Below are 14,092 nucleotides of genomic sequence, written 5' to 3'. Positions count from 1 at the left end.
CACGGGTGCAGGGCTGCCGTAATGAAGGTAGCAAAGTTGTGTGAACTTGTTTGCCTCCCCCCTCCCCTCCCTAGCAGCTGCAGCATGCTGGCTCCCCAGCCTGGCAGTGGTTTACAGTTACAAACCAAGTCACAGCTCCTCTTCCTGCCTCCTCCAGGAAAAGAAATCCATCCACTCGCTAAGCAAATGAATAGATAAACTTTTAATTAAGGTGTTGGATAGCTGCCAAAGAGGAGCATCTCAGGTCAGGGTACACTGTTGGTGTGCCATGATCCCCATCTGTGTGGCCAGTGGCAGCTACTTTATCCCAGGTATGTTCATCAGTGGAGGCTGACGTCATCCAGGCATGAAACTTGTGTTTGCAGATGGGCTGCTTCATTTGGAGCAGGAGAGGTGACGGGTGGTGTGCAGGTGAGGCCTCGTGGCTCCGGGATGCTCCTGGGATACCAGCTCGTTGGGTTCAGCAAAGTCATTGTGTTGCTGGAGCAGGAGCTGAGTGTTTTGATGTGTTTTCCTTCTGCCCCAGCTCATGGTCATTAGACCTTCTCCCTGTGATGGCTGCAGAGGTTATGCTGATCGGTCTGGTCTCTGATTTGAAGGGTCTTGTTGAGCTGAGAGCTTCTTTACCTGGAATTCAAAAAGCTTGTTTTCATCAGTTCTGTCTAGTTTTATCTCAGCTGACCTTGCCTGTCACCATTCTCTCTGTTTCTGGATGGATGCGTTTGATGTCTGACACTCAGAGCTCCCCCCAGAATTTAACAAGAGATGGAGGAGGATGTGCATGAAGGAGGAGGGGGGGCCCTCTCTCCTTGTGGGGGCTGCCCTCATAGCCCCTTCTTGTTTGGCATGGTTAATGCCACTCTTCTCCCCAGCGTGGCCATAGCTGTGTCGGATGAGGACCTGTCTGTGGCCACCTCGTTTTTGTGGAGAAGATGTAGCCTTGAGCTGGCTGCTGGGATGTGAAGTGGCAGTGCTGCCAGGAGCTCCTGAATATGGATCGGTGTGTTGATCCTGTAGGAATGTGGGTGGCATTGAAGGTGGTGGGAGCCTCCGAAGCTTTGGCTGGAGGAAGAGCTGCTCTCATGTCCGCAGGAGACTAACCTGGTGCACTCTGGAGGTTGCAGAGCCCTGCAGTGATGTGATCTGGCAGCTGGTACTGCTTAGTCTAGCAGTTTTTTTGAGGGGTGTGTATGTCTCAGGAGGTTGAGAATGGGCCACGGAGCTGTGGCAGCTGGTGTGGGAGGATGAGAGGAGGATCCAAAGTCTCCTGGGAAGGATCTGATCCGGTTGTTTTGTGCTCCCCAGGATCGTGGCCTGCCTGGCAAACTGGAGCCCGTGTCGCCTGTGAGCCCTGCTCACCCCGACACTGAGCTGGACCTGCTGCCAGCCCGGCTGTCAAAGGAGGAGCTCATTCAGAACATGGACCGCGTGGACCGCGAGATCACTATGGTGGAGCAGCAGATCTCCAAGCTGAAGAAGAAGCAGGTAAGAGACTGTGGTCCGGAGGGGAGCACACGTCCTTGCTTCTGCATTCTGCCTCACGCCCTGTCCTTGCCCATGCGCGTCCACAGAGGGGAAGTGGCAGTGCCAGTGCCACCAGGATGGTCTGTGTCCATGCTCCCTATCGTGACGTAGGGCAGTTGCCGCTGTGCCAGTGGTCTGGAGCTGGTAGCTGCAAGACAAGGGAGCTTTGGAAATGCGGCCTGTGGGCTCTTTTGCATGTCAGAGTACCTTAAAGGGAGAAAAATCTGTCCATGGTGACTTGCCCATGGTCATGCAAGCAGTCAGTGGTAGAGCTGGAAATGCATCCTGGGTTGCCTGAGGTGTCTGTAAAGCCCAGCATTAGCACAGGGTCTTTTATTTTTTCCTTTCCAGTGATTGCTTCTCCTCAGTGCTGTTGCTGCCACTATTGTAGTACTGGGCTGTTGAAAACATTGCTGCAATGTCCTAATGGCCCTTCCTGTGCATCCAGCCCCCTTCTCCAGGGCTTTGCAGCTCTGCAGCCATGAGCAGCATGTGGTCCAACTCCGGTCAGGGCTGTGCCTGAGCCAGGGATTTGAATCTGATCTTCTTGGTTAGTGCTTTACCCAAGCACAAGAGCACTCCCCAGCAGAAGGATTGCTTGCTCAGTGTTGGCATGTATACAATTACCATAAACCCATTAAGAGATTAATATTACAAAACGTTGGGGGACGTCTGTGAAAAACCCCACAGACTTAAAGGCTTTCACTTCCTAAAGCAAATCACTTCTCTCTGCCTCTCTCTTACCGGTTGTTTTATTTCCTTCGCATGGGTCCAGTTTCTAAACTCCCTGATGGCTGCTAATCCCAAACTACCTGAGAGGAGCGACCTCTCCTGCGGGATGTGGAGCAGGAATTTGAGGATGGAGCAAAACCTCTACTTGAGCTGTTGGACAGGGCCCGTGCTTCTCAAGGATGAGCATGCAGTTGACCTTCCTCCCCATCAGATCTACATTTTCCCATACCAGATACTGTCCCTTTCTTTCCTGCAAGACAAAGCAGGATGTTTTGGTTTTGTTTTCAAACAATATGGTTTAGTTAATGCAAAGGACTTTTTTTTTGGTGTTGCTTTTTATCTGCAGAGGTATCTGAGAGCGTAGGGAGAGGGAACCAAGAAGGGACAGAAGCAGCTGTGCTGGGGAGGTGAGGAAGCAGCCCTGTGTGCTGGCTCACGGGGGCCAAAGGAACATCTGGAGCAATGGAAACCACAGAGGTTCCTCTTGTTGGGTTTGGCAGGAGCTGGCTGAAGCCAGCCCTTCCCCTCTTCTTCCTTAGGAAGCTCAGACAAAATGTTGGTGTCCATTCACACCTGGCAGTCTGGCCGCTGGTCCATGTTTTTAACTTCATTTGAGGAAGGACATGCAAAACGTGGTCATTTCCCGCTCTGGAGAGGGGCTTCCAGAGTGGGATGCGTGGCTGGTACAGCGTGAAGGTCCCTCTCGCAGCAGCTGGGAGCACTGACAACTCTGCCGATCCACTGCCTGACTTTTTTCAGGGATGCTGAGGAGCTGCTGTTGAAGCTGATGGGAGCAGCATATGCCCCTTGCCATTAAAATCAAGCTGTCCTTTCGTAAGGAAATGGCTTTTTTATTATTGGCTGTTTGGTTGCTTTATTTCTTCCCTCCGAATGAATTTTATGATTCTTCCTCCCCACAAAAATGCTCTGCTGAGTGAGGAAGAAGGTGAAAGTGGCTGTTGGCAGTAAAAGCATCCCCTCTCCTCCTTTTTTTTCTTTCCTTTTTTTTTTTTGGCCACAATGTGCCAAAAAAAACCCCCCACCATATTTGGTAGCAAATCCTGCCCCTCCAACATGGCCTCCTTTCCCCTCCAGCGGGATCCTTCCCCAGCCAGGTCCTCCAGCAGAGCTGGCACATCTGGGAGGAAGCATTTTCAGGGGGTGCCGAGGGAGGGGGTTCCTGTCTGAGATGCTTCGGGAACGTTTTGTCCATCTGTGCATCTGAGCTGTCAGCACAGGAGAAAGACGAGCGAGGGAAAGCAATCAGCCTGAAACAGATACCACTCCTGCAGGAACGGACGGTGGAGCAGGGGAGAAATTGTATGCAGCCGGAATATCCTAATGCTTTTCCCCTCTGTCTCTGGGAGGCCTTCTCAGGGTAATTAAATACATTTGTATGGAAAGGCTGTGCAAAAAAAAATCCCAACCAACCCCAATCCACCATCTCTCTTTTTATGGCTGTTTGAGAAAAGGCAAGGAAGGCTCTGCCTGGACTTTGCGAGAAGCAAACATCTTCAGCAAGCTGAGAAACCTTCCCCAAACCCTGCGCACCCCTGGCAGGAGGCCACCTCCATCAGCCATCCCCCGCTCATTCATGTGCCATATGCGCTTAAATCTCTCACTGAGTCCTCTCTCCCCCTCTTCCTGACAGGGAAGGATAATCCTTATGCATTTATTCCTGGCAGCGGTACTGGGGATCTGAAGGAGAAATAAACTGCTGGGCTGTTCTCCGCAGTGGTGCCTGAGCTTCCCCGGGCGCTGAGCTCGGCAAAGGGTTCTCCGGGAGTACAACACTCCCACCTGGTGATGGAGGTGGAGCTGGCTGGGTGGAAGAGCTCCATGGTTTCCCCTTCCATCTGTCTCCTGTCTCAGTTCCTTCTCTTCTCCCCTTGGCTCTTTGAAAGTGGTTTTCAGAGATGCCCTGTGGCTGGAAGCTCTCTCCTCTTCCCTGGGCAGGTGAAGCACCCTGGTACCCAGGTGATGGCTGCCTAATGCAAGGCAGTGTGGCAGCTGGGTGTGAGTGTAAGGACCTTGGCTTTGTCAGGCAGGTCCTTTCAGCACCAAGGCTGGTATGTGCAGGGATGGGGCCTTCCTGAAATATCACCCACCTTTCTGCCAGCGCTGCAGGCTCCGATGGCCCCTCTGCAGCATGTGGTCCAGCCAAAGGGACACTTAACTGGAAAGAGCACATCCATCACTTGGAAATGGGTTGGCCTGTGGATGCTGTAGGAACCAGGGCTATCGATGGCATCTTGCATTCCTTCAACATCGCTGCACTGGCTTTCATTTGGGGAGAGGAGGGGGCCTTTCAGGCAGCTGCTGCTGGGAGTGGGGAGGGAGAGAGTGTGGAGCTGTCAAGTCTCATCTCTCATTCTGCTTCTCTCCCTGTAAAGGTCAACAGTCCCAGTCTAGTTTTTGTGGCAGACCTTTAAGAAATCCATTTCATCCGTGTCTGGGAACCCTGACCTATTTTGCTTTCCCATTTCCCACAGCTCCCAGGGGTAGCTGTCACAGACTGAACCTGCTGTGGACAGGTGTGCTGTCTGCAGACCCTGCCTGCATCCTTACCTCTAGCATCTGGCCCTTTAATAACCATACAGTGTTACGCCACAGAGAGTAGAGTTTAATTCTCTTCTATATTTCAGCTATAATTAGATTTGTATTTTTCTTTTAACGAGCTGCTCTTAATGAGCCTGCACTTACTGGCAAACTTTCATTTCCTGATACGCCATCAAATCCTCTTGTCTGAAATCACTTACAACACACCCAACCGCTTTGCAGAATTTTTGTGGGTTTCCAGAACAATGTAGCCAAGTTTCTGACAGTTTTTTTTGTTTTGTTTTTTTCCCCAAATACTTTCCCCAGGAGAAGTAGAGGCTTTGATTGATCCCTTTTGTGGCTCTTTCTTTGGAGCTTTTGGAGTTTATCATGTGGGAGCAAGGGAGTGTGATGGGGTTGCCTTGGCTGATCTGAGGACACCAAACAAGAGCAGGCAGGTGCCTGGAAGTGCTGCTTCCGTGCTGGGGCTGATGCTGAGAACTGCTTTGCAGCCTGTGGTTTCAGCCATGGCTTCTCGAAGAGCTCTTGTCCCCTTTGCAAGGCGCTGTGATTTGGGCCACCTGAGAAACAGCCGTAGTTGAGAAGAAAAGGGAGTCTTTGGGCTGCTGCATGCATGGTTGGATCCTCTGGTGTGTGCTGCGGTGGTGCGGCTCTTTGCGGGCAGGAAAGGATGGATCCCCACGGCACTGGGGAAGGTTCCTGGCCTCCCCGGGTGCAGGCAGTCCAAGCTGGCCATTTCCTGGCTGTCCTTGTGCATGGCTAGAGTAACCCCTAGGTTAAGGCCCTGACGTGGTCACACTGATGGCAACATGCAGAGCCCAGGCTGTCCTGCCTCTGCCACAGCCTGCTCCCCAGCTGGGACAGTGCTCAGCTGTCTGGCTGGCAACGGTGGCTTTTTTTTTGGCTATATCTTGGTGTTCCTTATGTTGCTGCCTTTCCCTGTATGGGAAAAGATGTCCTCCTGTGGGGAGGCGGAGCACGAGCGGAGCCCACAGCACAGGGTTGCTTCAGCTGTTGAAACACGTTTAATTTAAGGGGTGTGAGTTATCTCAGGCTGGCTGTTAGGTGCTTAAGTGTGTCTTGGACTGCATCCGATGGCCCGAGTGTTGCTAAAGGTACCATCAGTGGAAGCGGAGGTGATCTGAAGGAGGAATTAGGTGCCCACCTTCTTCTTGGACCACCAGACACCACTGTCTGTGGGAGGGATGGTGGTGTGCTTGCCTCTGGTACAAGCCACCTGCTCTCAGTCCCAGGTGCATTTTCTTCCTAGTACGAGACTTGCTTTATTTTCCCCTTGCTTCAGCAGGGGCTGCTTTAGCTGCAGGAAAAAAATACAAAGATTTGGAGGCTCAGAGATAAGCAGTGAAAAAATCATAGGCATTTTTTGACAACCGCTCCCTCTCCCGTGCCAGTGCTGCCCTGCAGCCGCCGTGTGCGGTGTGCTCTCTCCCTCCTCGCAGGGAGCCGGTGGTCCCAGGAGATGGGAGGAATCTGTTATTTCCTCTTTCAGCTGAGCAGTTCCTCAAACTTACTGGACGGGCTCATGTGTCTCCTCTTGCCTTGCACCCATTGGGAGAGCCAGAAGCGCAGGTCGTACGTCAGATATACCTGCTGACCGCGGTGATATTCCAAAGTGCTTTCTTAGATCCGCTACTTTATCATTTAAGTTTGCTGTGGCCTGAGCAGCTCGCAGATGGGTAGGAACGCATTAAAAGATTACTGATCTCTAAAGGTGCGTATGTGGATGTTCTCCCTTCTGCTTTCCGTCTCCCAAGGGGGTAGTTGGCATTTAAGTCAGCTTTGGGGCTGGGTGCATTTCACATTTGAATGTGTGGTGGGGACATGGTGGACATGCTCATGGAGCAGCTCTTGGGCTCCTGGATGTTTCCTCTGTGAGCGGGAGGGAAGCCTGGGGTGAGACCCACACCTTGGGTCGCGTTGTTCCAGCACAGGCAGACACGTGGTGCTGGAGGGGGTGGTGCAGTGCATTTTGCATGCAGCTGCTGTACCTCAAAGCCTAGATACCATGGAACATGGAGCTGTGGCAATGCAGTGAAGACAGTAAGAAAGCAGAAGAGCCAATGAAACAAGCTTCTTTGCACTGTTGTCTCTGAGGGCAGGTCACCAGGTGGTGACTGTCCACCCGTACTGGGCTTTCTCGGGTTGGAGCATGGACTTACTTGGTGGTTTCTGCTCAGGACTGCTTGTCCTGTGTGAAGGGAGGAGAGGAATGAGTCTCAAAGCCACCTTCCCGGGAGAGTGTGATGGCTGATTGCTGGAAGGCGGCTCATACTGTGCCAGTGCCCTCAGCAGCTCTTCCTGTGCCTGACAGGACAGCCGGAGCCATGCAGCGTGTTCACACTGCAGGCATGGGCAACATGAGCACCTGGGTTCTCTATGCAAGTTCACCGAAGGGTATCTTTGTGGCCCATGTGTCAGCACCATGCTGTCCCCTGCAGGGAGTCCTGTAGTTGTTGTTTGCCCTCTTGAGCACTCTCCCAGCCAAGGTGAGAGATGCAGAGTTGCCACGTGTCCTGTCAGGCCGACTCTGACCAGAGATGTCGTTATGGCCTGCTCTGCCGTACTTACTGGCTCATCTGTCTGCACGGTGCAGGGGTGGCTGGTGCACAAGTCATATCATCGAGAACAATCATCCCCAGGTGTCCCCTCCTACCACCAACCACAGCATCGCAAGCTAAAGCTGAGGGTGGAGAGCAACCTTGCTGCTCACCCCTTGCTCCTCCACCACTCCCCGCAGCACAGCGGGAGCTCCGGAGGCAGGTAGCAGCAGTGAGTCAGGCTGGAGCTGCAGTTTCCTTTAAGGGCTTCCAATAAAATAATTATTTCTAGCCTCGAGCCCTCCCCAGGAGGCTTGTTCAAGGCAGGTCCTCATCCTCCATGCCTAAAAAGCACCAACCCACCAGCACAGGGCCGGGTGCCTGGGGCAGGACAGTGCTGCGCTTGCGTAGCAGGGGATGTTACGCAGCTCTCCTCCCTCTCGCCATCCCTCCGCGGCCTGAGCCTGCCCATGTCTCGCAGGAAGCCTTCTGCCATGGCGGTTTCTGCCTGGGTCGCGGCACCACCGAAAGTCTCGTGTGGACGGGGAAGGCTGCGTTTCTCGCTGTGACTCACCCTCCTCCTCCCCCCTCTTCTTCCACAGCAACAGTTGGAGGAAGAAGCAGCCAAACCACCAGAGCCTGAAAAACCCATCTCTCCTCCTCCTATCGAGTCCAAACATCGCAGCTTGGTGCAGATCATCTACGACGAGAACAGGGTGAGTCTGGAAACGATGGAATGTGCGAATGTGCTGGGTCACCCTGGCCAGGGACGGGGAGGTTGGCAAGGGGTAGGTGGGGGATTTCCCTGGGCAAGACCCCTGGGGCAGAGGCCGTGGGAGGTGGATAGATGGAGCCCTGTCGGGGAGGGTGATGACGGAGGGCTGAGCCATGAGGAGCTCACTCTGCCGTGTGGATTGAGCACAAATGTCTTCTGAAGAGCCTGCCTGCAGGGTTTTTTTTGTGAACAGCCCTAGATTTGAAGCATTCAGGAGATGCTTCAGAGCCCTGCCTGTTAAATATCTTGTTTCATCCTCTCCCCTGAACCTGGTCAAAAGCTGCCTCAAAGGATGGGCTTTGGCGTGGTGGTGTGGCCTGCATGGATGGAGGGGGGCATCCACGATGCTCCAATACTGGCAGGCCAGCTGCGAGCTTGCCTGGCTGCCCCTGAGCCCCCCAGGCTGGAGCAGAAAGGATGTGGATGCAGCCGTGGCTGGATTTGTGGATATTTGATGCTGTAAACAGCATTAGCAAAGGTCAGGCTTGCATCCCTGGCTCTGGATCTCTGCCTTGACCACTCATTTGTTGCACTCAGCCATTGCCTGTAATAGCAGCCTGAGGAGACACAAATTTTTCTGTGTGCTTTGGAGCGATCCTAGGAAATTGGGCCCTTTGGTAGATAATCAAGCATATTCATTTTCATTTAGGTGTTGGATAAAAAGGATGATTTTGCATAAAAGGAAAACTACCAGTCGCTAATTACTTTGAATTGCGAAGCCTGCGATTTCACTGGGAGCTGCAGAAATCCAGGTGCCCAACTCCTAAAGAGAAAAAAAAAAAAAATCGCATACCCTGCGCTCCCAGGCAGTGCAATTTTCCTGGTTTTCCTTTTCCCATCTGTTTCTTTCCCTGCGCAATAGGAAACCCAACGCTGGCACGGTCTGTTGTGCGAGTGGGTGAACACTGAGGTCGATGTGTTTGAAGCGTTAGCAGGCGCCGGCTGGCAATAGCTTTACAGACACTGGGCTTTGGGGGCAGGTGCCGAGCATTCCTCAAAGCCATTCTCCTCATGGCACCAAGTGCCCTCTCCAGGGGTCTTGGGCCAGATGGCTTGTGCCTCCTGTGCGAGGGGTTAGGATCAAAAAAAGGAGGTCTCAAACATTTTTATTCCTGTGCTCTTGAGCCCCATCCTCCTTGGACACTCTGGTGTACCTGGACCATGTTATGAGGGGAAGAACCAGGTGATGGTGCTGAGGCAGGAAGGAAAGGTGATCCTGAGCCATTGCATCCCCAATGGCCTGCCTCGCAGCAGTCCCTGTTAGCCGGACCTGGCTCAGGGCTGAGCGTTCTGCCAGGCCCTTGTCCTGCTCTGTCACCTCTTGTCTCTGCCCATGCCAGCAGCAGGGTCACCCTTTCTTTCATGCCTCCGAGTCTCCCATCACCTCCTCCACAGCAGACATGATCTGCTGTCGAAGGCTCTGCCACAGCTCCGGGCAGTCCCTTGGGGTTGCTGCCCTGTCCCATGGCTGGTGGCAAAGACTGCGGAGAGCAAGCGTGGAGTTCTACATTTCTTCTTGAAAGTGTGTGGCCATAATACCCAGGACGCTGTTGCATACAGCACTCAGAGCTGGTGGCATCCATTTGTCAGCATGCTCAACTTCTTTCCAAGTTACGCTGGTCTTCAAAGCCAGGCTGCTACCAGGAGTTTGTTGCTATTAACCTTCACAATAGGGTGCTCTCATTCCAGGTGGGTGCTCAGCAAGTGAAGGTCACTTCTGACACCACATGTCTGCATAATTTCAAATCTGGCTCTGTGTTCATGTCTGCATGATCCCTGGGATGGGTAAATGATGATTTTTTCCCCTCTTTAAAATCTCGTTGTGAGTAGCGTGTAAGCAAGCCTGTCTGTGGGTAGGAGACCCAAACCAAGCTATCCTTCCCTTTTGCTTGATAGAAACCATAGCAGGCTGGAGGAAAGTTCCTTCTTTTAAGAAGGCATGATCTATTCACGGGCAACAGAGTTGTTAGAGCCTTGCTGGCCGATTGTAATGTCTGAGGCTGGGTGATGGAAGGATCCTTTTAAGTACCACAGCAGGGAGATGCTGAGCTCCAGGCCGCAACAGGAAGGGTGTGCTGAGCCTTGCCAACAGTGTTGCCTTTGTTGGGGCTCCAGTAACAAAGGTGGGACCCAGGATGCGATTGTCCTTCTAAAGGGCATCCCTGGGCTCAGCTTCCATTGTCTCACCTCTGTTGAACGCATGCAGGATGCCTTTCAGTGACGACCGCTCTTCCCCTTGGGTCCAGGAAGAGGAAAACTGGAAGTGGAAAGGACATGGGAACAGTGTCAGTTAGGAACATGGGTGGAAAAGAGCAGCAGGTGGTTGGACGTCAGGTTGCTCTGGGTGAGTTTGGTGGCAGCAGAGCACCTGGGTGTACCCAGACGTGTCTCAGACAGGAGAACCCTGGCCACGGTTTTGCTGACCTGCAGCTTTGCTGCAGTTTAATGCTTAATTGCAAGGTGAGTTGGTAGGAGCAAAGGGCTGTGAACCAGATAGAGGCATATTGATCAAGAGCCGGGGTGGTCACTGAGCCAAATTTTAAGCCTTTTCTCCTCTTCTGCACAGCAGAAAAGCAGTGAAGTTGGATGCCACAAGGTCTGCTCGCAGGAAAAGCGGCTGTAATGGCTGAGCCAGGGCTCCAGCCTCCACACAAAGGGAGGAAAAGCCTGATTTACTCTCATCGCTCGGCTTGCGGCTTGCTTGAGGGAGGCAGCATGCAGTAAGAAATGCAAATAAAAAGAGGATATTTAGGCCTCGGGAAGAGTCAAGAGGGCAAAGCATCCCAGAAGAGCTGGCAAAGCCAGAAATGATCTGTAAAGAGCAATATTGTGGAAAGGGAGAAAGCCAGCGCTTGTGCTGGTGCCAGAGCAGGTGGGAGGCAGTGCACTTCATGGAGGGGCTGTCGCCTGGCTCTGGTTTAATTTTTCATGAACCACAGGTCTGTGTTTCACCAAGCGTGCGGGTACCGCTGTGCCCGTTCCCACTGCTCCTGCCAGGCTGTGCCGGAGTTACACACTGCGTGCAGTTATACCCCGAACAAAGGAGACGCCAGAAACGGTCCATGGGAGAGAGGAGGTTATGTGAGGACAGAGCAGCTAGAAATGCTGGAAAATCAAGTTAGCCAGCCATTCTGTGACCTACTTTTCTTTTGGCGATAGCTGTGGCTTTGCAGGGGTGAATGGTTTCTAATTTTAGCTTATGGTTCATCAGGGAAGTCTATATGTTTTTCTTACTGCCGCGCTAGGTGTGGATGAGGGGTTGGGATGCAGGCTGGTGCTGGCCTATATCAGATTTTCTCAGAATTCAGGTTTTCTGATGCTAAACACCTGTCACGCTGGTTTCCCCTCTTGTTACCTATTTAACGTGTATGATTTGAAAAGTTCCTTGGCATCAGAGAGGATAATTGTGGAAAACATGACCTGCAATCCCGTCTTGCTACACTCTGCTGGACGAGGAATTGATTTCCAGAAAAAAAAAAGTTGACTGTACAGATTCTGCTGGGGAAGAGTGGAGAGAAGCTGCTCTTGACTGCGGTGAGATCCTGTACTGTGAGCCTGTGGTCGCATTTGGGAAGGTTTTAGGAGACTTGGTTTATAGAGAGGCAGTTGATATTCTTATTTGTGGTCACTGAGATCCAGGTGCCTCCTGCCCTGGGTATGTGCTGACCGATCCACTTTATCTTGTCGCCAAAGACGAGCTGCGACATTGCACCTGAAAAAGTACCTTTCGGGAAATGTTTGCAGTATAACACAAAAGAACATGCATGCATGTCTGTAAGCCAAGATTTCAACTCTGAGTGCAAACTGTACCATTTCTGAAAGGGTGGATGAGAATGGAGGTTAGCATTTTTGTTACTATCCATAGACTAAACTGGGAATAAACAGTGGGAAGCATTTTCAAAAGCATCTGAGTCCTATTTTCAAAAGTACTTTTAGTCCTTGAAGAGACAGAATGATGTTTGAAAACAGTGATGGGCACTAAAATCCAGGTCATTCAGAAAGTGCAGTAGGGAGCTCAGAGACTGTTTTGGCTGCAGGGTGCCTGGGTGCAGGATGGGGTGCATTTGCCAGTCCCATCACCCCCTCTCTGGGAGCCGGGTGCCAGCAGGATGGTGCAGAGCTACCTGAGGTGGTGATGGGTGTCTCAGTTGCTGCTAGAGGCTGACAGCAATGCAGGAGTTGGGGATCTCCTTAATTAAACCATTTGAATGACCTTTAGTGTTTCCCCTGTCGGGGGAGAAGCTGATCCCTGCTGGGCCTGGCACCTCTAAGGTGGTTGATGTGTGGCACAGCCTCCTTGTGGGCTTTGATTTGTCCCTCTGGGATGTGTTGTTATATTGAGAGAATTTAGCTACCTTCACCTCAAACCCCCATAACCAGGGCAGATCCTCTGTGCATATCTTTAGCAATAGGTTTAATCTACTGAGCCATTCATGGAATTCCTTGCATCTATCTTCCTCTGAAATTGATCGGGTGTACCTGGGCTTGAAGAGGTTTTTGTGCTTTAGATGGAATTTCCAGGTGCTTGGCTAAGCATGGGGAGGAGGGCAGCACTGGCGTTGCTCCAGATTGCTCTCCGTGCCTTTCCTGGGATGCTGGGCTGGCTGAGCTCTCCTTGTCAGCGTATCCTGGAGGATGCTGCACCGTGGCAACTTGTGACTTTACTGGCTGAATTCTCCTCCAAGTCCTCTGCATGCCCAAAGTCCCCATCAGCTCCCATGCATGCAGCCATGCTCGTGCCTTCTCTCTGACCATCATGATGCATCTGGATGGTTGAAGGCTGTCTGCAGACCTGCTGTGCATTGGAGCCAGGCAGGATTCCTGCTTGGAGACCGGCAGATAAAAAGCAGCCTCCGTCCTTGTGTCAGACCTGTCCCTGAAAACAAGCGCATGTCAGCTTTCCTCTAAAACATTGAGCTCATTTATTGGAGAAGGAGAGGTCATGTCAGGACACGGCGTGACTTCGCCCTCCACCGCCGTACGGAGAGGGGGTGCTGTGTGCTGTGACCCACCACAGCACCGCGAGGGCTGGGGCGAGCCCCCCCGTGTCGCCCCTGCACGCTGCAGGTGCCGATGGCTTGCGGCTGCGTGAGCCCACCCCTGCTCCCCTGTAAGCCCTTCAAAAAACTGAGTTTGATGCGGTGCAGGCAGTGGAAGCAGGCAGCAGTGTCTGTCTCGCTCTTGGGACTGAGTTGGTGGAAATCAATAAGATTAAATTTTAATGCGTTTTCTGTCTCGGTGCTTGTTCCTTCAAAAGGGCACAGCTCTCTATCTATAAATTCAGTATTATGCTGTAAAATTGGGATGCAAAGGATTGTTTTGAACTTTTTCCACCCCCTGCTGCTGTTGTGTCTGTGCAGAGTGGGTTCCCAGCTATCCGTTTACCCTCCTCAAATACCTTCATAAAGCATTAATGCCCTGTCCATAAATAAGAGAATAAATAAATGAACACTTTTAGTATTGCAAAGTGTGCTCTAGCCGTTAACTACTCAAAGGCACAGAGTGTGACTCAGATCCCATGGGGATTTTATGTCTGTATAACTCTGATTTTCTATGAACTCCTGATTTACATTAGAAAGGAAGAATCAGACCTGCATCGTCAGCATGGAGCTAGTGCAGTAAATAAAACCTTATCAGTGAAACCGCTTTCAAGCATTAAATCTGCAGGATTTTTTTCAAATTCTAGTTTACGTGGTAGTTGGGGTGGGGGCATTTTGTACTTGGCTGCTGAAAGTGCCTTCTTCGTTTTGCTAATTTAGTTTTGTTTTTCGTTTCTAATAATCTTTATTCTGGGGTTGCCTCATCGTGGCTCAGTGATGCGAGATGGGCTTTCAGATAGTTCAGAGGAAGACTGGAAAGGTCAGAGGTTAAATGCTATTAACACTTCTACACGGTAGCAAGATTTCCAAAAAGATAAAATTGAAACATTTAGTCTGGAATAATT

The 14,092-nt window shown here is 51.7% G+C and overlaps 1 protein-coding gene across 15 annotated transcripts in view; it reads left to right on the top strand.

Moving 5' to 3' along the window:
- NCOR2 (nuclear receptor corepressor 2) overlaps positions 1 to 14,092 on the top strand; it is a 256,899-nt gene that overhangs the window by 122,320 nt on the left and 120,487 nt on the right. For all 15 annotated transcript variants that reach the window (XM_075110457.1, XM_075110456.1, XM_075110450.1 and 12 more), the window contains exons 5-6: positions 1,306 to 1,485; positions 7,976 to 8,089. In XM_075110457.1, coding sequence (XP_074966558.1) covers positions 1,306 to 1,485; positions 7,976 to 8,089 — 294 coding nt within the window. The remainder of the gene's footprint in view (positions 1 to 1,305; positions 1,486 to 7,975; positions 8,090 to 14,092) is intronic.

The sequence above is a fragment of the Phalacrocorax aristotelis genome, chromosome 15, assembly GCF_949628215.1.
Source record: "Phalacrocorax aristotelis chromosome 15, bGulAri2.1, whole genome shotgun sequence".
NCBI lineage: Eukaryota > Metazoa > Chordata > Aves > Suliformes > Phalacrocoracidae > Phalacrocorax > Phalacrocorax aristotelis.
This window is presented reverse-complemented; position numbering and strand designations above follow the sequence as displayed.